General features: G+C 44.7%; 1 protein-coding gene across 1 annotated transcript in view; it reads right to left on the bottom strand.

The window, feature by feature from the left end:
* Window positions 1–10,187: 10,187 nt before the first annotated feature.
* Window positions 10,188–26,192, bottom strand: part of LOC111646880 (transcription activator GLI2-like) — a 64,962-nt gene continuing 48,957 nt past the window's right edge. Inside the window, exons 6-14 of the mRNA XM_087171156.1 lie at window positions 23,186–23,387; window positions 22,645–22,837; window positions 21,520–21,630; window positions 19,255–19,395; window positions 17,523–17,672; window positions 16,299–16,463; window positions 15,361–15,639; window positions 13,342–13,690; window positions 10,188–13,212 (exon numbers count right to left, since the gene is read on the bottom strand). Of these exons, the coding sequence (XP_087027282.1) occupies window positions 11,027–13,212; window positions 13,342–13,690; window positions 15,361–15,639; window positions 16,299–16,463; window positions 17,523–17,672; window positions 19,255–19,395; window positions 21,520–21,630; window positions 22,645–22,837; window positions 23,186–23,387 (3,776 nt within the window). The 3' untranslated portion in view covers window positions 10,188–11,026. The remainder of the gene's footprint in view (window positions 13,213–13,341; window positions 13,691–15,360; window positions 15,640–16,298; window positions 16,464–17,522; window positions 17,673–19,254; window positions 19,396–21,519; window positions 21,631–22,644; window positions 22,838–23,185; window positions 23,388–26,192) is intronic.

Here is a 26,192-nt window from a genome sequence, read left to right as displayed (position 1 = left end):
CTCTTCTGTCTCCAAACCTCCAAACAGAACAACAGCATTCACTGGTCACTGGGAGTTAATGCTTTCTTCTTTCGATCTTCCACTGAGTTGTTTTTCTTCCTGCGTGCTGCGACAGTCAGAGCAGCCATCTTGTTTTCAGATTGTCCGTCTGTTCGTCTCGTTCTCATGGACAAGATGTCTCAGCGACTCGGCTCAAACATCCACTAGGACTCAAGGATGAACTGATTAGAGTTTGGCCTTGTGAACACATAGAGTTTGGTGGCTAGATGTCAAAGGTCAAAGGTCACATAAACAGTTCATATTTTCTCTGACTGTGGATAAACAGGGATATAACCTGGGACTAGTCTGAGTGGCGGAGGGATACCAGACTCACCAAACCTTGACCACAGACAGATTTTATAACAAACTCAACAGTGAGTGAATAGATTGTTCTGATGGACGTCCTGTCTCCTCTTCCTGTTCTCATCAGAACCCCGCAGCTGTCAGCAGACACCTGCCGATGACACCTGGACCGTCCCGGCATACGTTTAGAGCTGCGAGTCCTCAGAGAAGGGGGACTGTGCGATGAGGGGGGGGAGAGGGCAGAGCGATGGGAGGTTTTTAATGAGGACCTCCATCCTCAGAGCCTCCTGAGAACGGAGACCTGAAGGGGCCCGGCGAGCTCGCGAGGTGGCGGCGCTGACCTCCCTCAGCTGCTGCCGGGATCCATGACCCCCCCCGAAACCCCGACACCCCCATCAGCTGGAGAGTTTTAACCCCCCTCACTCCTCCTCCTCCTCTCATCCAAAACTGCGACTAAAAGTTGAGTGATGCCGTTAATTATTTTAATTAATTATAATATCACCAAACATCTGTCCAGTGGGAAGGAAATGATTTAATTATATTGTATAAATCACATTTTTCTCTAATATTAAATATTTGTGTTTAAAGATTAAACAATGAAAGAGAAAAATGTTGAAATGAGAGTTTAACACTAAGAATCTGTGTTATCAGGACAGTGCAGAAACACTAACTGAACATCTCCTTCTGGAGCTTTCAGCTGTGTCACAAGGTCTTCATCAGCAGAGGGAGTTCACTCAGACGTCGGGGACCCTGAGATGAGACGAGCTGTGATGTTTCCAAGGTCGAGGATGAACTTTGAACTTCAGCGTTTGAGACAGCGTGGAGAGGAAATCCTGGAAGGTAAGGTGACGACTGGAGATGGATTTAACACATTTAAAGTGAGGACACTGTGACACAGACAGGATCAGAGGACGTATCATATGAAGCTCCTACACTAAAACAATTACAATACTTTTTATTTTTTGTGTGTTTGACACTTGAAAACTGAGAAGAAGGTGTTTCTGTTATTATTATGAATTATTTTTACAGCAGTGTCTTCAGTAACCAAAGAGCTGAGTCCAACCTACAGATACAGACAGTACTTTAGATTTAATGTTGCTATAGAAGCAGCAGTCGGAGAAAAAGGCTAAAAACTATCAAGTAAATCGTAAATAATAAAAGTTAAATGAAGTCTTAAAGTAAATGTGGACTCACAAAGTGCAGGTATCTAGTGTGTGTCTTCAGGGTCAAAGGTTTGATCCCCATCTTATTGTCCCTGAGTGTTGCTGAACCTCTGCAGGAACACCAGCTCCCTGTGTGTGTGTGTGTGTGTGTGTGTGTGTGTGTGTGTGTGTGATTACATGTAAATGGTGGTGGAGACTCTGTTTGCATGAGATATCACAGATATTGTTTTTGAGAGCCTCTCGGTGTTGTCGTGTTTTCACCGTGATGAGCCGTTAATATCACACAGTCCCTCAAACAGATGGCACGTTGTTGGAAAACAGATGTTATTTTGCATAGGAACATATCATGAATATGCATGTTGTATTAGTTCATGACACCGAAGGCCTCGCTGATGATTGGCCAGCTGAACAAAACCTCAAGTGTACCACAGCTGCAGAGGTTTGGTGTCTTCAATGACACGATTCTTTTTTACGTCGCTGTCGTTGTCGGATGTAAAAAGTTTCAGTTCCACTATTCAATACTAATATTCATCTGATCGCTGATCGCTCCTCCAGGATGATATGCCCCATGGGGGAAATAATACAGGCTGAGACTTTTCATTACAGACTCATCCACTAATCATCTCTTGTCGTGTCTTCAGATCTCCAAATTCAATTTACAATAAAATTAATCAGAGAAAATCAATAAATCTTCATATTCAACAGCATTTTTTTGGCAAATTTGCTTGAAAAATGAAAAACAAAGAAAAATAAAATGAAAATAAAGCACTTTTTTAAACTTATATATCACAAGAATGTTTATTTCTCGGTTATTGATTAATGGACTAAGTGTTGCAGGACAGTCACTGTGGTTATTGGTCATTATGTGAGTGATACTCCTAAATAATTAACACGCAGTACAGATCTGCTGAACGTTGAATGTGGAGACAGATGTGATGACAAACAAACAACAAATCATGCATCTGAAAATCCTTAAACTGAGCTGCACAAAGTGAATGTGAGTGTTTTAATACCTGTGCACAGTCCAGGTCTGACAGACTGAGGTCACGGTGAATAAATAGTTGAGTTTAATGTGCAAGGGAAGGAAAAGGAAAAGAGTGACATTCAGACCCAGGCAAGGGGGCGGGGTTTAAATAAAAGGGGTGGGAAGCTCACCTGGGCCTTCCTTCCTGCGCCGACACACACCTGAGAGAGCAGCTGACACGTTGTTAGCCTCCTCCTGCTTGACGGACTAAAGCCTGGAGGGATTCCTCCTCAGTCACCTGCACGTCTCTCACTGGGGGAGGTCACTGTGCTGCAGTTTAGTGAGGTACATAATTCACTTCTACTTTTGTACATTCACGTGTTTCTGTTGCTCGGCTTTTAAACAAAGACAGAGTCATAAGATGTCAGTGTGGTTTTAACAGGTCAGCGGAGCTCTGTTTGATGTCTCCTGTGTTGGAGGAGGGGCTCAGTGGTGGAGCAGCCATCTTGCATGTGTGTGTTATAGTGTGGCTGTTGTAGATCTGAGTGTTGTAGAACAGAATTCGTTCATGTGCAGTGGGTTAATCATATTTTGGAATATTTTCCTTTTCATGCACAACTCTACACTGGAGCTTCCTGCTGCTGCAGTTCAGCCCCGTATAGTTCACGTTCAGCAATCATCACTCCTTCAGTGAGGCCTGGGTTTAGTCCTGATGAAACTCGCCTGCTGCTGGTTGAGTGGAGACGAGCCTTTTATTTAATGCCTTGTAAATAAATCAGTGTTTTGGTTCAGCGGTCTCTGGCTCCAGTTTATTCTGAGTCTGATCACTGCGTCAGATGAACTCCATGGTTGTACTCTTAATAAATAAATATATATATATATATATATAATTTATGTAGGAGAAATCTGATTTTATTTAGCTTCATCTTGGATCTCACAGACTAATGTTACGTTGCCTGACTGCGTCCTAAACTCCACTGTTTCAGACGAGATCAAACTTCACTAGAAATATTATATAAATCATTAGCAGTTCCTCCAGGAGCTGCACAGACCTCAGAAAGATCTCCATCAGTCCCTGACCATCCTTCCCTGCAGCAGGTCAATGTGTCATTTCATTCAGGAAAATGCAAAGCTGCCTGGAGACCAGTGAAATTACCTCACACCCGGCTGTATTAAAGTTTTCAGGGTCAGTGCTGAGTGTCTTGTTAAAGGACCATACCAGTGTTTTTGTCCTTTAAGACTTTATTGCAGTGTTGACCTCAGTTTCTGAGGATGAAGATTATTCACAGGGCCTTAGTTAATATTAAGCAGGCGTTGACACGGGGGCCCCAGCGCTCGCTCTTGGCAGGGAGGTGGCCCTATTGAAATGAGAGGAGCTGCAGCTTAATAATACATTCATCCCACAGGGGCCACCCATGCAAAAAAAAAAAAAGTGTGCAGGTGCAAGGTGCTGTGGATCATACAGATCCTAATGTGTTACAGATGCTTCCAGGTGTGATACAGGAAATCCACCGTGTGATTGTGATTCCACTCAGAAAGTGTTGTTTTATGGTCAAAAGTATGTGGACACTCAGACATTTAAAGCTTATGTGATTGTGACACGATGGGCATTAATGTGCTGCTACGACAGCCTGCGCTCTGGTTTCCATCTGCTGTCGTACACAACTATAATCATAATTTCTATATATTTATCTTGTCTCTGAATTCTTTATCATTACAGAATAAGACAGAGTAGTCCGTCTTATTGTCACCATGGATATGAGTATACTTTCTTTTTCTGAACACACGAAGCTTCTGTACAAAGTTTGGATATCTTGTCACCTAAACTCAGATGCGCCATCAGTGTGTAGGACCTGGGGTTAGGACGATACTAAGCCCCTGAAAATTATCGGAACATTAGATCATTTTTTAAAAATATCAAGCTATTAACTTATCATCGTTTTACATATTCTATATACAATGTACTAATAAAACTAACGGTTTATTTTCTTTTTTTGTTTTTGGTAAAAAGTAATCATCCAGACAGGCCCCCCCCCTTTAATTACGTGAAATGGTTCGGTCCTGCTCTCTATGGAGAACGGCGCGAACGGCGCCGTAGAGAACTTGCTAGCAGTGAATGAACAGCTGGGCGCCATGTTTTCACGTCCTAAATAAATATTTGGCTTCAAAAACGAAAACAAAGAAAAGAGAAGAGAAAACAGGAGAGAAAGAAGAGAGAGAGAGAGAGGCAGTGAGACGGCGTGTCACCAGTCTGTCTCACAACAGGTGGGTGTAGTTAATGAGTGGTGTAAATTAACCATAGACAATATATAAGATTTAACCTGCTAGCTTAGTCCGTAGAGGAACAGGCTAATTTAGCGCCACTAGCATCAGTTGCCTTAAGCCTCAGGGACGATTTTATCCTTTTCATTTGAGTCATATTGGCTGTATTAATGCATATGGCTCACGTTGTGACATGGCTGTGTTTTGTTTTTTTGGAGGTTGAATTTTGGAATTTAAACATCAGTTCCTATAAAATGTCAATAATACACTCAAGAGCTCATGGATAAAATATCCTCATTGAAACCAATTAAAACTACAATTATTCATCCCATTACACATAAATTCACACATTTTATTTTATTAGGTTTTTATTCTGAAGTCTCCAAAATAGTTTTATTATTTTACACCAGGTGAATTTGTCCTATGAAACAAATACATGTAATTTTCCTGGTGTCCACCAGGGACATGGCTCCTATGTTATGGAGCGCTGTAGACCACTGGAACACATGTATGCAACTAAAATGGTGTGTGTGTGTGTGTGTGTGTGTGTGTGTGTGTGCGTGCGTGCGTGCGTGCGTGTGTGTGTGTGTGCCAACATGAAAAGAGTGTTTTTAGCTGACATTTAATCAATGCAGACAAACTTTAGCAAACTGTTCAAACTGATTCAGCTCTCTCTGCCCTTGTCTGGTGCCAGGCCCAACAGATCCAGCTGTGCCCCCCCCCATCCCTGAACCCTACCAATGAGCCGGCTCCTCGTCCCAGCTGAAGAAGGAGGTGAGCAGCACTGTGTTGAATCACATATCAGACGGCATTACTGTGGGGGGGTTATTTTTTTATTATTACAAAAGAAGAAAACTGAATAAATGCTTTTTGATAAGAATGATGTCATATTATTATCAATAAGAACAGCCTGTCAGAGGGCGTGGCTATAGGTAAATGTATCTCTTCACACATGATGTCCACATGCTGAGACAAGATATAGCTCAAATTTGAATTTAAGAGCTTAATGTATATTTATTTATTTATTTATTTATTTATTTATTAATCTTAAGAAGAATGTTACCATTAAAATGACATTTAAACTTACTTTATTAAATACCTGCTGAGGTGGTTCTCCTGGAGCGCCATGCAGGTGAACCTCGTAACACAAGCTTAAAAATCTGCGGGCCGTTTCAGAACAGACGTGCCAACCTGATGCGAGAGTTTGGTTGTTTGTCGCTGTGTCGTGGTTGTTGCCTGTTTGGTTGGATGTTTGTGTGCTTGTTTATTCATGTGTGTCTGGTTGTTGGCAGTGAGGCCTGGTGATGATTTCAGTCAGTTTATTCTTCCCTTTGTCCGTCCAACACTTTGATCCAAAGACAGACATGTGAACAGGTGCTGCACAGATCTCACTAAGTGTGTTTTATGCTCTATAAAAGAAACTCTTGGCTGAGGTGGAGAGGTTTGTCCAACCCTTGTTGTTCTGCAGACTCTAACAGAAGCCTGTCGGGCTGTAGTTGTGTTGTTTCTGTGGTTACAGTTTACCTTTGTGTGAATAGATGTTCTCTGTTCTCATATTCAGGACTGCGTGTCTGAGTGGATCATCTGTAGTCAGATACAAATAGAGACAGACAGACTGCTCAGCTGCCAGTTTAACCACAAGCTTCTGAAATTGATTCATAAATGAATATTGTCTTCATCTCCAGGAGGCAGAGGCTGAGCTCTGGGGGGAATTTACATATTAGTCTAATAGAAATGAATGAGGCATCATTGACTGCAGAGCACTATCCATCATCTGCACTGACACTGGGAGCTGGAGGAGGGATTCAGCCTTGTTAGACTGTCACATGAGCAATAATAACACGGTAATGTGATGTGGTGTCATCAGGGTGGAGGAAGGAAGAGGGTGGTGGAGGTCAGAGCGGAGAGCTGCGAGTCTCCTTCACATCAGAGTGCGTCTGCTGGGTCGATTGTCACAGCTGTGATTGGACTGGTAGCATACATGTCTGCCTGCTCGTCACTTTCCATATCGTCACGGCGATGGTCCCGGCGATGGAGACTCTGTGTCTGACCCCACAGAGCGATGAGTTCTGTGGCTCCCGTGCTGGTGGGTGGTGGGTCCGCCTTAAACATGGAGGAGCCCACAGCGGTTAACCTTGTGATTTAACTGGCTCCATCCTCCGTCCTTCACCTACAGCCTTGGATCAGAAGGTGAAAGAGAGTAAATGATTCATTTCAGTGATCACGATTATTCTGATCAATATTGAGATCATGATTAGTCACTGACTTTAAACCGTCTCTTTAAATACAATTCAAGAGAAAAACAAATAAAAAAAAAAAACAGAGATAAATAAATAAAACAATATCTAAATATATATATAATATAAAAAGTAATACAAATAAATTAGATCAAAATAAATAAGATCAACTATATTGTAACATTAGTGTACTTCCATAACCAGCTGAAAACTACTAAACATATATTCACTACATAAAAATAATAAATAACAATCAATAGATAAATAAATAAAAATAAATGAGATCAAATATGTAACTCCAAAACATACACCTACTTACGTTGCTAACGAACGCTGAAGCGTAACCAGGAAGTGGATGGGTGGATGGTTTTTGTAGGTTTGCTGAAATTTGTTGTGGAATAGCGGCACAATAATGATTTTATCTTGTTTATCTTGTTTTCATAATCACTGGAAGACAAAATCGTAATGGAAAATCAAATCAGATGAATCACTCAGCTCTAGTTTCAGTTTGCACTTTTAGAAATGTAAAGATTTAAAGAGAGAGAATTAAAGATTTTGTGATGTTACACACAGACAAGGTCGAGTGCAGTATTATAATGGAGGTGTGAGCTGCTCACTGCCAATCACATGGGATCAAAGTTTTATTTAAGAGTAAAAAATGTCAAATGAATCATGGGAAATATTTTTACAGGAAGATAAAAGAGGATTTTTCATATTTTTCATTTTGGGGGGAAGGTCGTCATGTTTTGTCTCTCCCACCTCCACCTATTGATGGATGCTCCAGCTTCAGCCGCTTCCTGCCTTTCTGCTGCTGCTGCTGCTGCTCGGCCAGCAGGCCACAGGCAGGTTACAGTGGATGTGATAATTACAGTCGGCCTGATGGACCCCATGCTGCAGAGAATGTGTCATCATCTCAGGATTAAATTCAGGTTAATTTAAGCTTTAGGTAGCGCTGTGTGTGTGTGTGTGTGTGTGTGTGTGTGTTGCAGGTAGCTGTTAGTTTGTCCGACTGTTTTGAAAAGCTCGTGGCTCATAAAGAGGCTCTGGAGCTCCGAGCCCCATGAGACGCCGGAGAATGCAGCGCTCGCTGTAAAACACATTCCTGTGAAGCCCTTTAAACTCTGGGCAGACGGGCCTGTTTACTGCCCCGCCATGAGCTCACACTGTAAAACCTCCACCAGCCCCGAGTGCTCACTGGAGATGGCTCTTAGCTGAGTCCTCCCTTACTTTAGACAAGTCAATTCATTTTGTATTCATTTCAAATCTGGGATTGAAGTGATGATCTGGGAATTCACTTGTTTAATTTTTCCTTAATTGTGGCATTTTTGATTAAATCTGAGGGAGATGAGGGGAAGAGCATGCAGCAAGGCCCTTAATCAGACGCTGAGTCTCTGCCAGGGAACCCCCACAATGCACCTTTCACCTGCTTTAGCACTTGATAATCTGACTTTACCCAATATAATGTCTTTATAATATAATAAAAGCAGGAAAACGCTGCTGCTTCACAGTATTTGGTCCCTTAGATTTCTGATTGGTCTTTGTCTCTGTTACAGCACAGACCTTCAACGTTTGAAGCAGGAGGATGGATTCACAGACATCTGCAGGAGGAGGTATGTGGAGCAAATGTTGGATTTCCCACCAGTAACTATTAGATTTTGAATAATGCCATAGATTTACACAGATGTTTAGTTTCTCATTTCATGACGTGAAACACAGACACTAAACCTAAAATCAGTCCTGCACTGGTCGAGAGGAGAGAGAGAATTAAACACGACTCCAAAAGGCTGTGCTTCAAATTCTTCAACTCGTCAACATAATTATCACCAACTTCTTCTTCTTGCTTGTTGTTACTTTATTAAATAAAAAATGCTGAAAGCTTGAGTTAAAAAGCTCATATGAATTTAATCCTCTCTGCCCAGCCACAGTAGGAATGAAATGAGTTCTTTCTAAAGTCTGTCCCTCCAAAATCATCTTATTTGAAGTAACATACGTGACATTTTCATAACTGAAACCTGCTCTTTTATAATGAATTATAATTACTATTATAATCCATGGATTTGTCGGCGGGATGCTGAAGTCCGTCTTTCATCTTTCTCACGCCGTTATCTCCATCAATAAATGAAGGTGCTGGTAATGCGTGATCTCTGCGAGTCTTATCTCCACCTCTTGTTCGGAGCCTGGTTGGATTTCACAGCCCGGGGCTATTTTCTCTCCCACTTCACATCTCACAGAGAATAAGGAATTCCAGTGGCAAAAGCAATCACAAACTCCAGATCAAACGTGTCCTCGGCTGAATTCCCTGACAGACTAAAATCATTTGTTCCTCTCACTAACGCTCAGCGCTGCGTCCCCGGAACCTCTCGCTCCTCTCAGCTGCTTTGTTTTATGTGGTTTCAGCAGCTGCGTCCTCTGGGCCGCTCTGTCAGAGCTAATATTGAAGTACACACAGGCTAACTGCAGCAGCAGCGGCCGCTCGGCACGCGTCTAGCCTTTTCCCCTCCTGTTAGCGTCCTTTTTCATCAGCCTCTGAGTGAGAATTTACATTATGTCAAGCCCGCTCTTGTTGGCGAGGTAAGACGAGGTCAGGGGAAGTTATTTCAAAGACGTCGTGCAGCGTCTTAAGAATGTGCGGCGCCTCAGTCTGACATTCAACAAGAAAGGCTTGAGGAAAGTGCGTTGTCGGCAAGGGGAGCAGGAACGTGGCTTCAAAGACAAAAGTTTTGTTGTTGAATTATTGAAGCGATCAAGAGACGGACTGATGAATAACAATATTTACTCAGTCACAACAAGAAGGGTGACAGCACATGTCCGAGAACAGACCGCAGCTTTCTTCAGCTGTTATCATGACGCTGTCATCTTTTCATTTCAATCTGTTCCCGTAGACTCAGACCATGACCTGCATCCTTTGGTGGAGGGATGGGTCAACGATCAATATGCCTTTCATAATTACAGTTAATAAAGAATAAAGAATACGGTCATTTTTAAACCGTCACCACGACCTCTCCCTAAACTTCGCTTAGTAGAGCTTTTACTCTAACAACTAGTTATGTTAACCCAAACCACTGACTCTCCTTCCCCCTAACAGAGGAGCTCTCGTGCCTCACTGAACTACAGATGTAACATATTGGTGGTCGCTGACAGATGATGTCATACTGTTTGGATGACAAAACCTCTGTAATAAAAACATCTGTATGAAGGACAACACAAACAATATTTGTTTAGAAAAATCAATATTGTATTTTTTAAAAATGTACAAATGATATTTACATATAACCAGCAGGACGAACTGGTGCAACAATGTACAAAAGGAAACGGTTTGATTCTCTCCTCTGGATTCAGGACGACACACTGACGTCTCCTCTCGCTGCAGGAGCACTGCCGCTTTATTTTTCTTTTCCAATGCACGGGTTCATAATTCCAGTCACATATCAAGTCTCTGATGCCTGACACTGAGATGTCACAGTTAATCTCAGCAGCAATGCAGCACTCAAATAATGGCTCACTGAGGACAGTGACTGTAAACTTGAAATGCAGTGATGACAGAGGGAGAAAGGTTGTGATTGAACCGTTTTCTCCTCGAGCAGAAATGAGCGACGTGACGAGATAAAGTTGAGCTCAAGTAATTTACAGTGTAAAACGTTCCAAACAAGTTGCTGATGATGACACATTCCAAATATGTAGATATCAGATAATTACCTGGTTGCATTTAAACATTTTAAATGTTGTCATATGCACAACATGCATATGTTTTGGCTGAGCCAGGCACTTAGTAAACTGATCTTACTGCAAACCTGTACCACAACTGAATTCTGTTGTTTACATCATATTTACTACCTAAGGCAAACAAAACAAAAATATGGCTTTTAAAAAAGATAGAAAATTGCCATTTTAAATAATTAACAAATGAGACTGTACAAGAAAACAAGAGTCACATACTGCAGAGGCTTTTTGGCACATAGTCACATCAGTTTGAAGTCTGTGGTTGAATGTTTATTGTGCATAAGGAGTTCAACACTTCTGCAAATAGAGTTCCGTCAGAGGAGCTTTCTGACATGTGGCTAAGACATCAAGTTGAGGAACTTGTTCTCCTCTGCCAGAGCAGTCAGCAGTGAACTCATATCTCCGATGGCCATGTTCCCTGTTCCCGCCGGTACCGAGGGCAACGTGACTGAGTTCCTGGGCGTTGTCAGGCGGGAGGAACTGCGGGACAAATTCTGGAGCAGACCTGGACTCAAGGTCCCTGACATCAGGCTGGACTGATCCCCGTCGTCGAGCATGCTATCAAAGTCTATCTGCGCCTGTTCCAGTGCTGCGTTACAGTCGACAGTCCTGGACGCCTGGTTGTCGCCTGAACTCAGAGATGCTGTGTTGTTTTCAAAGGGAGGCACGTTCACCACCGAAGAAACATGATGCTCCAAGTTCCCGTTCGGCTCAAATACTTGAATCTGCCCTGTGTAGTACATGGCGTTGTCGTCAGAGCTGTCGCTGCAGTGAAGTCCCAAAACTCCACCATTGGATCGTTTGGAAGCAACTTCTGGGTTTGCATTACTTTGATGCCTCATTTGCTGCGTCACTTTCGGACCTGGAAGGTGCCTGTTCATAGATTTGGGTTCTGTTGGCGGCCTTGGCTGGAGATGGCTGTGATTCCCAGTTTGCAAGGGATTCTGGGAAGTCATATTACGATTCTGCTGATCTGAAATCATGATGGATACATCATGGTCCTCAGTTTTAACTTGCACAGGCTGAAATCCAGCATCAGCAAAGTGCATGTCGATGGTCTCCATGTCAACGGGCTCCTGTTTGAGGGCGGGGCTTAGCATGCTCCCATTCACTGCTGCTGTGTTGCTACAAGTCGGATAGCTGGCGTTACCGTTCTTATCATAGGGAGCGATGCTTTCGTTGAACCTGCACTGAGCGCTAACGGCTTCATTGAGATTTGACGGCTGCTGGAATCTCTGCTGCTGGAAGCCGTTTGCTCCTGGTTCAGTATTCAGCTGTTTGCATCTCTGCTGTGTTGTGTTAGTGAGGTTTTGAATCATCTGCTGGTTGTTGTAAATGGATCCAAAGTTCTGGTTTTGCTGGAGGACAGCCAGGTTCCCTCGGACCTGAAGTCTGGAGTGGTGCTGGCCGACATCCGTGAGTCCCAAAGAGACAGGTAAAGTGGTCCTACTGTCCCCGGGTGAAGAGGGATACTTGGGTCGTTGCTGCCCTGGACTCACGCTGGGAGTGGTCAGGTTAATGTTGCTATTGACGACGGCCATCCTTCCCTGATGGTACGCCTGCTGCTGGAGAGTGGGGTTTCCTTGGAAATCCTGTTGATTGGTTGACACTCTGCAGGTTGTGTCTCTGTTGTCAGTGGGGAAGTCAGGCAGCATCAGGTCTTCCTCAGGGATGTCACCTGTTATCGTCTCCATGGGGATGTTCTCAGAGATGCTGGGGGGCCGCAGGCTGTAAGGGTAGCGCTGGAGACCGTCTGGTCGCTGGCAGCCTTGCTGGGATAAATGACGGCGATCTGATGCAGGAGGCGGATAGGGCTGCATGGTCACCCCCCCATTCAGTGTACCCATGCTGTTGTAGCGCTGCATTTGTGGCTGGCTGAGAGAATCTATGGTCACCCGTCTCACAGGGTCACTGGCTCGGCGGGGGATGTTAGACGGGACCTCATGGGGCATCAAACTCCTTGTGGTGTAGCTGCTGTACTGCCTGGAGGGCAGGCCTTTGTTGGTGGTGGAGGATTCCTGGGGGTCCCCGTACAGGGCGGAGTGGGTCTTCAGATACATCTGGTCCATGTATGGAAGAGGGGTAGGTGGTGCACCCCCAGTGGCAGCTGCGTATTTCACTTTGAGGCGGTAGTGCTGGGCTGGGGTCAGGCTGAGAGGGCCGGCCAGGCCCCCTCCTCCGCACACTCCTGCTCCTCCGCTGCTCCCCCCGAACTGACTGGTCTGACTGGAGCGCCGTGAGATGTCTGCAGAGATGGGGTCGTAAGAGTCGGCAGAGCTGAGGTTGCTGGGGCGGTTGGCACCGAACTGCGAGGCTTGGCTTGAGCGTCGACTGGAGTAGCAGGGGGAGATGCCTGAGGAGCGGCGGCTGAGGGTGTAAACTGAGCTCAGGGTGCTGGAGGTGCTGTCACGGCGCTCTGACAGGTTTTCCAGCAGAGTGGCTTTACCAGAGCTCAGCTTACCCAAGCCTAAACCAGGGAAGGACACCGGACCACCACCCATACTTGGACTCTCCAGGAGGGACCCTGGGAACGAAGAGATGGAAATGTTTTCATTCAGTCTCATGAACCTTGAGCCCAGATATTTTTAATCCTTACTCTGACTGTAACTGTTGGATCTAATTGTCATAAAAATGCTGCTTTCTCTCCACTCACCGCTCGCTGGTATGGGTGGGAGCTTGGTGCCGAGGACCGGGGGTGTTGGGTTGTTGGCCCACCGACACGAGTCCCTCACTGTCTTCAGCGTCTCCCTCTTCAGATGCTCCAGGAGCTGGCTGGTGCCGAGCTGCTTTCGGAAGTGGAGACCCACGGCCGCGACTCCGCCGGTGGAATCTTCAAAGCCCAAGGACTCCACAAAGGGCAGGTCGTCCAGGGTGCTGAGGTCCCCCAGGCTTCCCCCGCTGTGCGCCGCCATTTCTACTCCACTGTCATTGTTGGTGGCACTGCCAAGTGGTGATGGTTCGCTGCTACATGATGACTGACCGCCAGGGCTGGACTGATACATCTAGAAAGAGGAATGGAGGATATGGACAGAGCGAGAGGAAAGAGAAATGTAGAAAAAGAAAGAGCAGACAAGATGAAAAGAGGATGAGAAAAACAGAAAAGACACAACTATTTGTCCTAAAAAAACAACTTTTCTTTACCAGAACAAAAGTGGAGCAGTGGTTAACATGGCACGAGGAACAGTGAATCATTGAGTCTTTTATCCTCCCCCAGCTTAATTGTAAATAATGAGTGTTTTTTGGGATGGGGTGAAGAGGTGGGGGCGCACCGCAGATTACAGACCGTCTTAGTCTGTCTGTGAATTAGAAATGGGCAGGATGAAAGACGGCTTGAGCCTGAGCCAGAGCGCCGGGCCAATCATCACGAGATGTGATCACATTTGTTTCTCCACAAACTCTGAGGGTGGGGGCTTTTTAACATGTAGGTGAGTGTGAACTTTTCACTTGTTTCTGTTAGATTCATGGTGAATTCAGAGCTTCTCTTTCTGCCACCTGCATGACTTCATTTAATCACCGACTGTTCACAATGAAGAAAAGAAGAGGAAAAGCATCAGGCTGTAAAAACATTCTTTTCTCATATTTTTTAACAAAGACATAAAGTTAAACTACTACGACTTCAAAGTAAGTCAGTCAAAGGATTTCACATTTGCTATCGTCACTTTCACCATGTTTAGTTTTACTGGAGTAAATGGGAGTTCATTTGTTATGTAGAGTTCAACATAATGAGTAATTCAACCATTGCTCTTTACTTAAGAACAATACTGTGTAAATAATAGTGTGTATCCCTCTGAATCGGTCCTGCCCAGCCTTGTTTCCTCGCAGTCTCTAATATATTCACTGCTAAAAAGCTGTCTTGATCACAGCTTGATAGCTGGCTCTGTTTGCACAGAGCTCCACAGCCAATTCCCAGTGTTTGAATATTAATCCTGCAGTGGCTTTTATCATGTTCAGGCTCTGTGATGGGTGTTTGATAGGTCTCCACTGTAGGTTTAAACTGCCTGTGTACAGGGAAAGTGATGTACACCGTCTCTCGTGTTGTCGGTTATTAACGTCACCTGACAAATAGAAATCTATAATCCTCGTTTCTTCAGTTTGAGTCTGTCGAGTTATTAAAGAGAAGCCAAGCGGGCGAACAAATAAAAACTATTATAATGATGAATATGTTTCGATATGTATATATGTATATGATCGGTTCATTCACTATCCAATAAAACTCCTTCTTCAGGTGTGAGGTTGTTAATCCTGTAGCCAGAACAATAAAGGCCTTTTAACTTCTGTACCTTCAGTTACCATGGCTACCTATGTGTCAGCAGCTGCTTTGTGTAGCCCCCCCCTCTTTATCATTATCTCACTGTGGCATGACACTGTTCACCTGATGAAGTAAAATGGCACAAGACATTGAAGGATGGTGAAAGATGGCGGAACATGCTGTGAGATAACAAACCAGAGGTGAGCTCACCTGAGCAAGGTCTGTCCGTCAGGAGGGAAGGAGAGAAATGAAGAGTCAGGCACCGAGCAGAAGAAACGTTAGGATGAAGAGGTGTGCTGCTGTTATTTACAATACTCATGTCTCTATTGATTAGGTTGAAGGCTAACAGTGTAGCTGAAGAAAAGGCAGTGTAGAGCAGTTAGTATGAAGAATCCCTTTCTGAACCGTATAAAGTCGTCTTACCACAGAGTTTTCTGTCTTGATGGATTTGACGTGCAGGTAGTCCTCCACGCCTCTGGGGGAGCCGCTGTCCGATACCTTGTCCTCCCTCTGGATCCTCTCTCTGGGCCCCGTCTCGTTCTCGCCGTTCTCCCTGGGCGCCGGCGGCCTGGGCGGCAGGTCGCTGCGCTGCTTCTTGGTGACGTGGGCTTCGGGGCCGTGGACCGTCTTCACGTGCTTCCTGAGAGAGCTGGGGTCTGTGTATCGCTTGGTACAGCCGGGGATCTTACATACGTAGGGTTTCTGCAGAGACAAAGAAGACTGGCTGAGCTGCGGCGCCTTCAAGTCCAAATAATCCGGTGTCAGCAGATAAAATGATCGTTGTGGTCGAGAGAGAGAGTCTTGTTTTGATTTTATTAGGTTATTCACTGTGCATGCAGTTACTGTCTGTGTACAGGTGTGTGTGTGTGTGTGTGTGTGTGTGTGTGTGTGTGTGGTATGAGAGCCTCGGTGTGTTCGTGGGTTGTTGCAGTGACGGTGAATTCCCACTCTGCCGCCCTGCTGATGGATAAGCAGCGAGGTTTCTGAAACGCTTCCAGGTTTCGTTTTGTCTTCGCCGTCTGCAGGTGGTCCCACTCTGCGGGGCGGAGGGGGAGCGGCGAGCATGATTCACCCTAATGCATTGTGGGCCGTTGTGCTCATTATGTCTACAGCTCATTATTTACTCACAAACGTCTGCAGACATACACAGCGGTACTGAAGCAACACACAAACATGGTGGTGGACACCTGTACGGCGGCGTGCACACCGCGCTGCCTCAGGTCTAATGTAAGGGAAATGTGGGCCACAGGAAGCTGAACTCGCCACCTCTGCGCTCTGTCATCAAGTGTCAGTGTGTGAGGAAGAGCAGTGATTGGCATCAGCTGTGGCTGTTAGGAGGAAAGGTGACAAGTCTTTCGTACCTCGTTGGAGTGCGTCCGGTTCTGGTGTTTGGCTCGGTCCGAGGCGTTGGAGAACGCTTTGTTGCATCCTTCGTGCTCGCAAACGTACGGTTTCTCACCGGTGTGTGAGCGCAGGTGTGTTTTCAGGTTCTCCAGACGAGAGTAGGCCTTAGAGCAGCCCTCGAACTGCAGAGGAGAGGAGAGAGCGGCCAGCGTTAGTCCCACTGATACAGTCTTTACTGGCAGCATCTGTTTAACTAAATAAAGAACAAAATCACTAAAATATATGATAAAATATGCATCTACACAATGTCTGTGACTGTAAACAGCAGGTCAGTCGTTTGTTTATATCCTGACAGGAACAGTCTCTTTCAAATATTAATATTGATTCATATTAATAATGATAAGTAGAAAATAGGTTTATTACAAAACTACAGATAATCTGCTTCGTCTGAAAGAATAAATCTACATTCTTATTCATTTAGGTATTTATGCTAATGTGTTTAAGCTTGTCACAATGAAAAAAAAGATTGACAAGGAGAAGTCCACTCTTAATGATGTAACTCCTTAAAATGTAAAATTATGACCCAAAAAAATCCTTCCTTTTAAAACAATGTGATGATTAATGTCAGTTATCTGTTTTCAAGCAGAACTTTTTATTCTCAAAACGTTGGAAGATGTCACTGAGAAATTATAATGGACTTTATATTGTGCAGACGAATGATTGATCAGCTGATCCAGAAAATAATGTTTAGATGAAGCGATCATCTTCTTTTTAATCTAATTATTTAAGATTATTTACAAAATGTTAATAATTATAATTTGCTCCAGTTTCACTGTTCATGAACATGAATGAGCCAATTGTCAATAAATCTATTGACGAGTTGATCAGAATTTGAATGTAATGAGAAATCTTCAGCTGTGATATGAAAACGAATTCAGTTAAAAAGATGCAGCAGTTTTAATGTTTCAACATCTTGAGGGTCTTTTATTCGTTAATGACACTTTCACATCAAGTAGCTGCTGTGAGATTTATGTATTTATATAATCGGCCATGAGCAGAAGAAGAAAGCAATCTTCAGTCCTGGCCTCCCAAGGGTGTGTGTGTGCGTGCATGTGTGTGTGTGTGTGTGTGCGTGCGTGTGCACGGGTGTACAAAAATGCATTCAGTGTTTAGAGAATGAGCTGCCGCCCTCCGGGGGCCTGTGGGGGCCCGTCGGGGCACCGAGGCCATCCGTTACCCACCGTGCACTTGTGTGGTTTCTCCCCTGTGTGTCGGCGCATGTGAACCACCAGCATGTACTGAGCTTTGAAGGGCTTCTGCTCCCGCGAACAGTCCTCCCAGCGGCACACAAACTCCTTCTTCTCTCCATGGATGTGGTCATTATTGATGTGCTGTGGGACACACACACACACACACACACACACACACACACACACAGAGAAATGAGTGGTTTGTGGAGAGAGTTGTCCACTAAGAGGCTCTCATGTTGTTCTCGGCAGGATCTTTCTGTAGAAATCCATCTTCTCAGTGTAAACCTCAGAGGAAGGCTGCAGCAGAGAGAAGTGTTACAGTCCCACTAATTAGCAGAACATGGATCCTTTATATCGGCCCAGATGAAAGTCGGGGTCAAAAGTGAAATCCAAAAAGTCCCACAATTTAAAAATCTTACTTTTCACCAGTCATTTTTCAGTTAAAGTTTTATTGTCGTAAAATCTCTCTGGGCGATAATTAGAATTCATCCTGTATAAAGACACGTTTTTATCAATTCTACTAACTTCTGTTTTTCTCTTGTTTTTTTAAAATGATGTTAAAGTTAAAATATTCAAACTGGTCAAACTGATTTTTTTCACTTGTTTTATGAGAAAAGTTTTTAGGATTTTTCAGTCTCTCTCTCTTCTTCTCTCTTCTGATCCTTTTGTTTTTTAGATTTTTTAATCACCTACTTATCAAATCATTGAAACCCTTTTTCAGGAAGAGTTGAACACGTTGAGAAAGAAGCTTATTCCTTTCAGTTCTGAGAGAGAGATGTTCAGATCGGATTCATGTCTTTAAGTGTCGGGCTGGACTCAGGATGTGGTTAGCTTAGCTTAGCATAAAGACTGGAAGCAGGGGGAAACGGCTAGCCTGCCTCCGTCAAGACTTACAAAAAATACAAGTACCAACACCTCCAGCATGAAAACACCAAACAGAGAGAGGGCGCTGTTCTCCCAGAGCAGACGGGATGAAACGATGACAGGTCAGTGGGAAATGATAAATGTTTATCTTTAAATGGCAGAGAAGAAGAGTGGCGTTCTGCCAGAGAGAGGGAAGGAAGTGATGGAGATGTGGTCTTCATTTGTAGAAAACAATAGCTCTGTAACAATACTGCTCACAATTAGCTCGACCACAGTCTCATTTGTTTACAGGAATCACTTCAAAGCCTCAGAATCATGTCGACAATGAAACACTGATGTTTGAAAATGCCACACATAGCTGCTTTAAACAATCACAGAGGTGAGGCGGCGGTGAGGTGCTTTATGGGAGATTTTCTTCAGACAGAAAGAAGAATCTGAGTTTAATGAATGACGGACAACAGCAGACCCCCCCCCCCCAGTCCCCCAGACCCTCACTAATCCCCTCACCCTGCTCCCTCTCTTCTCTCTGTGCTTCAGTGGAGGTGTGGAATGCTTAAGACCCTTTTAACCACGACGCCGCTCGGTGTGATGGGAAAACATGGAACTGATGACGGTTTGGACGCCCGGTCGTCGAGCAGAGGACGGACTGGAAACCTTTCCTTATCAGGTGTCTCAGGTGTCTGCTCCGAGACTTCAGTCTTCACCTCGGGAACGGTCGTTTGAGGAAGTCCTCCTAACTCAAGGTCCCCTTACTTGTGATTGAATCTTCTGCATTGAGTCTTTTCTCCAAGTTAAAGGTCGGATAACAGTTTAGTCGTGGCCTGATGTTTTTGCAGCAGAGATTCTTTAGTTCACTTACATGGACCAGCTGGTCCTGCGTGTCGTACTCCTTGGTGCAGCCCTCCCAGTGGCAGTTGGTTTCATAAACCGCCTCGGGCTCCTGTTTGCATTCGTCCCGGTCCACGTCGTCCTTCAGGTCCAACAGGCTGCCGTGGTGGTTCTGTGGAGAGAGATCAGACATGACTTAAACTGTGAGCTATAAGTAGAAAACAATTAGCTACATTTGATTTAAACCAGTTCATCTTCCATTTTCATCACTCATTTACATCAAGTTTTCGTCCTCTACGGGCGTGTTCACGCCGAGCACACGTGGAACAGTTTACAGCTGTTCAGACTCATTCAGCTGTTTGTTCATATGTTTTATTTGAGCAGCAGAGACAGTAAATTACAGATTAAATCCATCATGGTTCACTAAAGTTAAAGAGTTTGGAATCAGATTTGTTTTGACAACTTCCACCACAAATACACACATGTGACTTCTGCTTACAGCTCGTGCTGCAGCTTGTAATTAGGCAGTGTGAAGATAAACCAACCAAACGCACAAGAAAAACAAACAACGGGAACTTTGTGTTTCAAACAGCAGAGAATGATCAGTGAGACTCACGTGACAAAATGCTTCCTACAATCCTTCATTTAAATCTGATTCTCACCTTCAAGCCCAGTTTTAATCCTTTAAACAGCCCAAGACAACATGTCCTCATGATTCAACCTTTTCTCACTTTGCAAAAATATTCAGACTTTCAGAAAAGTTCTCACCCATTTGACAGCTTTCCAAAAATGTTTTCAATTTCCAAAAAGTCCCTCACGTTCCAAAAATAACAACTTTTCACTTTCAAAAAAAAGTCTGTGAACTTAAAAAACTTCCAAAAGTATTTAGATTTTTTAATAAAAGGTTTGCAGTTTGCAAAAATGTCCTCACAATTAAAAATGTCCTCACAATTAAAAATGTCCTCAATTTCCAAAAGACATTTTGACTTTCCTGACACGTCATTACTTTTTCCAAAACCTTTTGATATTTCATAAATGTCCCCACTCTCCAAAAAGTCCTCACTCACCGTTTCACTAATGAGTTAAATGTCCTCATTAAGACGGCAGTGGAAGAGCACACATGCATGTTGTAAGACTGAAACTGACACACGGCTGGTCCCGCCCGGCTTCCTGTACACCTCTACAATACACACACACACACACACACACACACACACACACACACACACACACACACACACACACAACTTGCTGACTGCAGCATGTTTGTCTCTGCCCCACGCACACTATCTTCATCAATTCTGGTGGCCCCAAGACGACTGTGCGCACCGCCGTCCCCATGCATCAAGCCCAAACCTGCCTCGCTATCGGAGAGGAGCCGCAAATTTGTCAAAAGAAAGAGAAAAAGGCTCCTCAGATGACAATAAAGCCCGGCCAATATTTCATGAAAATGAAGTGCTCTGGCACAGTTTACAGTGGCGAGGGAGAGAGAGAGGGAGGGGGCAGGGAGGGGGGGGAGCAGGAGCGACCAAATGAATGGATGCAAAGCTCTTATCATGTGGAGTTTTTCTTTATCTGAGACATATTTTACAAGGGGGTCGGGGGGGGGGGCTGCGGCTCCCTGGGGCTGCGAGTCACGCCATGGAGCAGGACACAAAGGAAACGGCAGAAAAAACCCACTCAGGAGCTCATCACATGCAAATGAGGACACTTTACAAACATGTCGTCATTATGCAAAACTGTCTTAACTTTACCAAACTGTCCTCACTTTAAACAATGTCTTGACTCTTGTCCAAAGTCCTCTTACTTTCCATTAATGCCCTTGATTTCCAAAAGTGTCCTCGGTTTCCAGCGTCTTCAATTTCAAAAACTGTCCTCACTTTACAAAACACCCGTAAACGTCCTCCCTCTATAAATAATAAAAAATACCCTGATGTAACCAAATATGTCTCCAGAGAATGTTCTGAAAAAAGGATGTCAGGTTTTATTTTCCTCTTTATAAAATCTCCTCTCAGGCTTTTTGAATGTTCCTCACTTTGAACGTGTCGGTGTCTTTATCAGCTAAAGGCAGTAACTGCTTCTAATTTCTCACACGACTGTTGATCTGTCCAAAGATTGTCAGACATCTCTGATATTTGAACTAAATAAACGTGAAGTTACTCACAGAACCAGACGCTTTAAAAACTTTGTCCAAAGGTCGACGACGATTTAATAATTAAAGCATTCACACAGAACAAGCCCTCTGAGGTTTAATGAAACTGTTACATGATGTGAAAAAAAGATTTGTCTCTCGTACCGGTGAACAAGGAGACAAAGGCCGCAGTCCCTCGGCTTCACTCTTGACCTTTGACCTTTTGGTGATCATGGGGTCGACTGTGCTGCTGACGGCCGAGTCGCCGCTGGGGTTCTGAGGACGGAAGAAGAAGAGATTCAGTTTCCAGATTCTGAAACCTGATGGAAAACATCAACACAAGCCTTCACTCGTCGTCGTTAACTGATTCATCACTGTATGAAGATCAGCTCTGGCGGTAGAGGCCGAGCCGATGAAGAGTCTCCACCTCCCCGTGCCCTCGTTGACCTTTAACACACATCTATAATTTCAGGCTGAGTCAGACGAGCTGACAGGATAAGCTGGTGTGGGTGGAGGGAAATGATGGGTCACCCTCCAAACTGTCTCCCCCACCGAGTGTTTACCTCCGAGGGGACGCTGCTTGTTCTGAGGTCGACACCACAAATCATAACAGCAGTAAACTGTGACCCGCCGAAGAGGGGTGATAACGCCGGCTTTAAGAGGCAGCGGCGGCAAATAAAATCCACCGTGAGAACAAACAGTATGAAAGCGGAGCAGCTAAATTCAAGGTTTGGCTAAGAAGCTGTTTCAGCAGCTGCCAACAAGAAATACCTGGAGAGCAAGAAGGGGAATTTCCTTCGGCCAAAATCCACAGAGAAATCAGGAGAACAACGGGACGACTGAATCATCCTGAGAGCGTACACAAGAACACAGACCGCAGTTATCTGAACGCTCCGACATTAACCCAGAAATGTTCCAGCAACAGGAGCAGACGCTGTTTCTCTCTGTTCCACGTCTTTGATCCGCAAAACGCTTCTCAAAGCTTTTCTGTCTTTCAATGAGTCCAAGACAAAATGACTGAAATCAAACCATTTCAGATCAGTCACTTCTCTGCTCTGCTGGTCAGGAAGTGGCTGCCAGCAGCTCATCAGAATAAGTCTCTATAAACTCACACACTCACAGAGCTGATCCCTTTCCACTGAGGGTTTTAGGCTTTAACTCTAGAAGTGATGAACAGCCGATACACAGACTTATTTAATCTTATTTATTGACGATATATCCAAACAAACTTCTGTGTGTTGGCAAACGAGTAAAACAAAAAGAGATGATCTGTTTGACATGTGTTTTTACCTTGGACGTCAGGTCGCTGTTGTGGGCGGAGGCCGGCAGGGAGGAGAGGCCGAGGCCCGGCTGGCGGCTGGAGAAGGTGGGCGGAGGCTGGATGAGGGGCGGAGTGTGTCCGAAGGCGCTGAGCCCCCGCTGCTGGGAGAGGAGCTGCTGGTAGGCCATGGGGTTGATGGGATGAGGGAAGGGGAAGGACGGGCTGCAAGGAGCAGAAGAAGAAGCTAACGTCAATGAGATTCACAGTGATCCTGCATTTTTTAAATTGACATTTTTATTTTTAAAGAAGTGGGAAGGAAAGGAAATGAGGAAAACAAAAGGTAGTGGAGGAAAAGAAAAGATGAGAAAGAAAGGAGGCGGCAGGAAGCAAAGGAGGAGGTATGGAAAAAAGGAGCTAGATGGGAGATAAATGCTTCAGGTAGGAGGAACAGGAGAGGAACAGGAGAATATTTCATCTCCAACAACCTAAAACCTGAACATGAGACAGCCACTAGTCAGGAGCAACATTTTCACAGTGTGTTCATGTGGAGTGTGTCTTCAGGTGAGTTACCTGAGTCCTCCGACCGACAGGTGTCCGTAGGAGCTGCTGGCGGCCGAGCTGGAGCGCGAGTTGTTGATGTAGGCCACCAGAGAGTTTGGCGAGGTGCGGATCATTGTCTGGAGGTCGATGCTGGCGTCGGACAGCGGCGAGATGGACAGAGCCCTCTTCCTGCTCAGCCGAGGCGTCAGTCTGGGGCTGGAGAAGCGAGACACTGTGGACACACAGGTGGGTCAACAGGTCATTAAACTGTCACACTGCGGACGTCTGCTCTGGTGCGAACTCGCTGACATCGTCGTCTGTGAAAATACTAAGGATGATTATAACTGAGCTGTTGCAGTTGATCTGTGTGAAGGTTTCCATAGACACCTGGTTTTAATGTGACACAGGTGATGAATGCTTCACCTCCTTCATTCTGACCCCACATCCCAAAGACTCCCTCCGCTCACCTGAGAGACTCTAAACTCTCTCAATCTAAAAGAATGATTCCTGGAATCTGAACGGTCACTCCTCTCCTCATCACTTCCTTGTCGTCTTCGTATTTCCTGTCGCCCGCTCGTGCTATTTCAGGATCGAGGCGCTAAAGCGTCGAGGAGGGAGGGAGCTTGCTTCGCTCCGGCCGGGACCGACGTGATTGATGCCGCCGCGGCCTCCCCGCGACACTCAAACCCCACGGACACAGAACACCCCTATCAATAAGTGCTCAAGATTGATTCACAGCTAATACAGTGAACCATTTGTTCACAGTGATGGAAACTGAGCCTGGCAGAGGATATTATGAAATAAACCCAAGTCTCGTGGCGGCAGCAGGAAATCCACTGAAAGAAAAGTCGATCTGCAGCTGGTTGGAAATTGTCCCAGTGACACAAATTTCAAACAGTTGAGAGGTTTAGTTGTAATAGAGGAAGAATCTCCAGCTTATCAAGTCATTTTATTTTTATTTGAGTCCTAAAAACCAAACTCTCTTTCAATAAGTGAACAAATCTCCCATAATTCAGTCTGCCTCTAACTGATCAGGTATCAATCAACAGGTCGTTATGTGCAGCAGTGACTTTCAGAAATGCAGAGAAAAGTCTGGCACATAACCCTGTGTAAACCTATGTTTCTAGTCCTTATGCTAAGCTAAGATAAGCTAAGCTAACTGGCTTCAGGCTGTCAGTTTCTTTTTACCATATATGAGAATAGGGGCATTTCCTGAAATGTAAGCAGCCACTCAGTTACAGATAAAAGTAAGAGTAGGAACTGAAAGTGAAGCCATCCATAAAGTAGAAGTAACATGTTGTAACTGTCCTTTAAACAGCGTCTTCCTCCCACGTTTTATAACCTGCGTCTTTGGTCCTGAAATGTGTCCTTACGAACGCCAGCGGGGCCGTGCTTCTGACATCTGCCCACATGTGGCGACCCCATTAAGATTCAGACATAACCAATCAATCTTCCCACAATAATTCCCCGTAATTACTTCAGATAAACATCACACAGTCTGGCTTGTACTTCACGATGTTAAATGAGGGCAATTTACAGAGAATTGATTTCAACTGTGAGGAAATGTATGCAGAGCGATCTGATCGATTCTCAGCTCTGAAATGTTAATTCAGACAAGGACTTGAAATTTAAACTCCTCTGTGGAACTAAGTGGCTCTAAACTTCCTGCGTGTTGATGTTGCTCTGCAGTTCTCTCTAATCAATTATTCTTTAAATAAACTGGGATTATTGTTGCCCAAAGCAAATCCTAACAGAGGCCTGTGATGGAGGTTCCTTTATACTTCAGATGAGCTGATAAGGACGATAAATATAACCAATATTAGACTTGACCTAGTGTTGGGTCGGTATTACAGGACGATGCTTTGGATTTCTGGCACCCACAGGGAAATTATAATCATATCCAGTGAAGATCAATACAGGACCAAAGCAGTGTGTTTTTAAAATGGTAACGCTTGATTTTGCATTATCTTGTGAACCAGCTGTTTGACCTGACTGCCTCTGAGGGATGGACAGTAACCAGAAACCTGGAAGTGTCTCTGTAAATAATATTAAAAAGACACTGCACCTGCTCTGCCTTCAGATAACTTGGTGCTACATAAAGAAAAATAGAATTGAACTAAATTGAAATCTTTCCACATTTTCTGAGTAGGTAGTTAGCACTTCATGTCAGATCACCCAAACTAAAGCTAAACGAAAAGACTGGCCGTTCCCCTGTTTGACAGCTGGGGGCAGTAATGTGCCAAAAGAGAGAAGCTAACTGCTAGCTAACGTCCAGGCTTCATGATATTAAAACAAGGCCTCCTCCACCGTCGACATTAAGGCCGTCTGTACTGATGACTTTACTGAGAAACGCTTTGGGGCGAAGCACATCTGGCGTGGATCAAACCTTCACTTCCTGTCACAGACGTCCGACGTTCGGCTTATTCCTACGTCAGCGTGAAGCTCTGAGCGTAACCTCCCCCACCGATTAATTCTGCTTTGTTTGCTTTCACTGCCGTCCTTAATGACGGGGGCTAAAAGGTTGTTTCTAAGTATGTCCTCCGATACAAATCTCCAACATATGTTATCCGTTTAGAAAGCGGCGCTCTGAGACCCGAGAGGGAGGGGACATGTCTTTATCCCGGGACATATGGAATTTGAATGATGATACAACAAATCCACAGAAGAGAAAAACATCACCGGTCGTTCCTCGAGGAACGTCTCCGCTCAGGAGCTTTATTACCAAACACATTAGCGTTGGTGGGGCTGGTGTCGTGGGATGCTAATTTGGACGTTTAACTAGCTTAAGTTGAGATGAAGCTCAGGTTGATGGTGATGATTGGGGGAGGTGGGGGGGGCAGGTGTAGAGGATCAGGTGTGTGTTTCTTATCGATGGTGGCGGTGGCTCGGATGAGGCCGTTCAGGACTGGCAGCCATATTCATCTCTGTTACTTCCTCTCACCTCTGGGGAGATGTGTTTATTAATGTGCCACTTCCCCTGATAAATGGACCAATGGAAAAGCCTGGGTCGACACCCCCCCCCCCCCCCCCCCCCCCC

Source organism: Seriola lalandi, unplaced genomic scaffold (assembly GCF_002814215.2).
Source record: "Seriola lalandi dorsalis isolate HSWRI2012SDOR001 ecotype SW California unplaced genomic scaffold, Sedor1 jcf7180002054977, whole genome shotgun sequence".
NCBI lineage: Eukaryota > Metazoa > Chordata > Actinopteri > Carangiformes > Carangidae > Seriola > Seriola lalandi.
The sequence above is the reverse complement of the archived record's forward strand: the minus strand, read 5'-3'. Positions and strand labels throughout refer to the sequence as shown.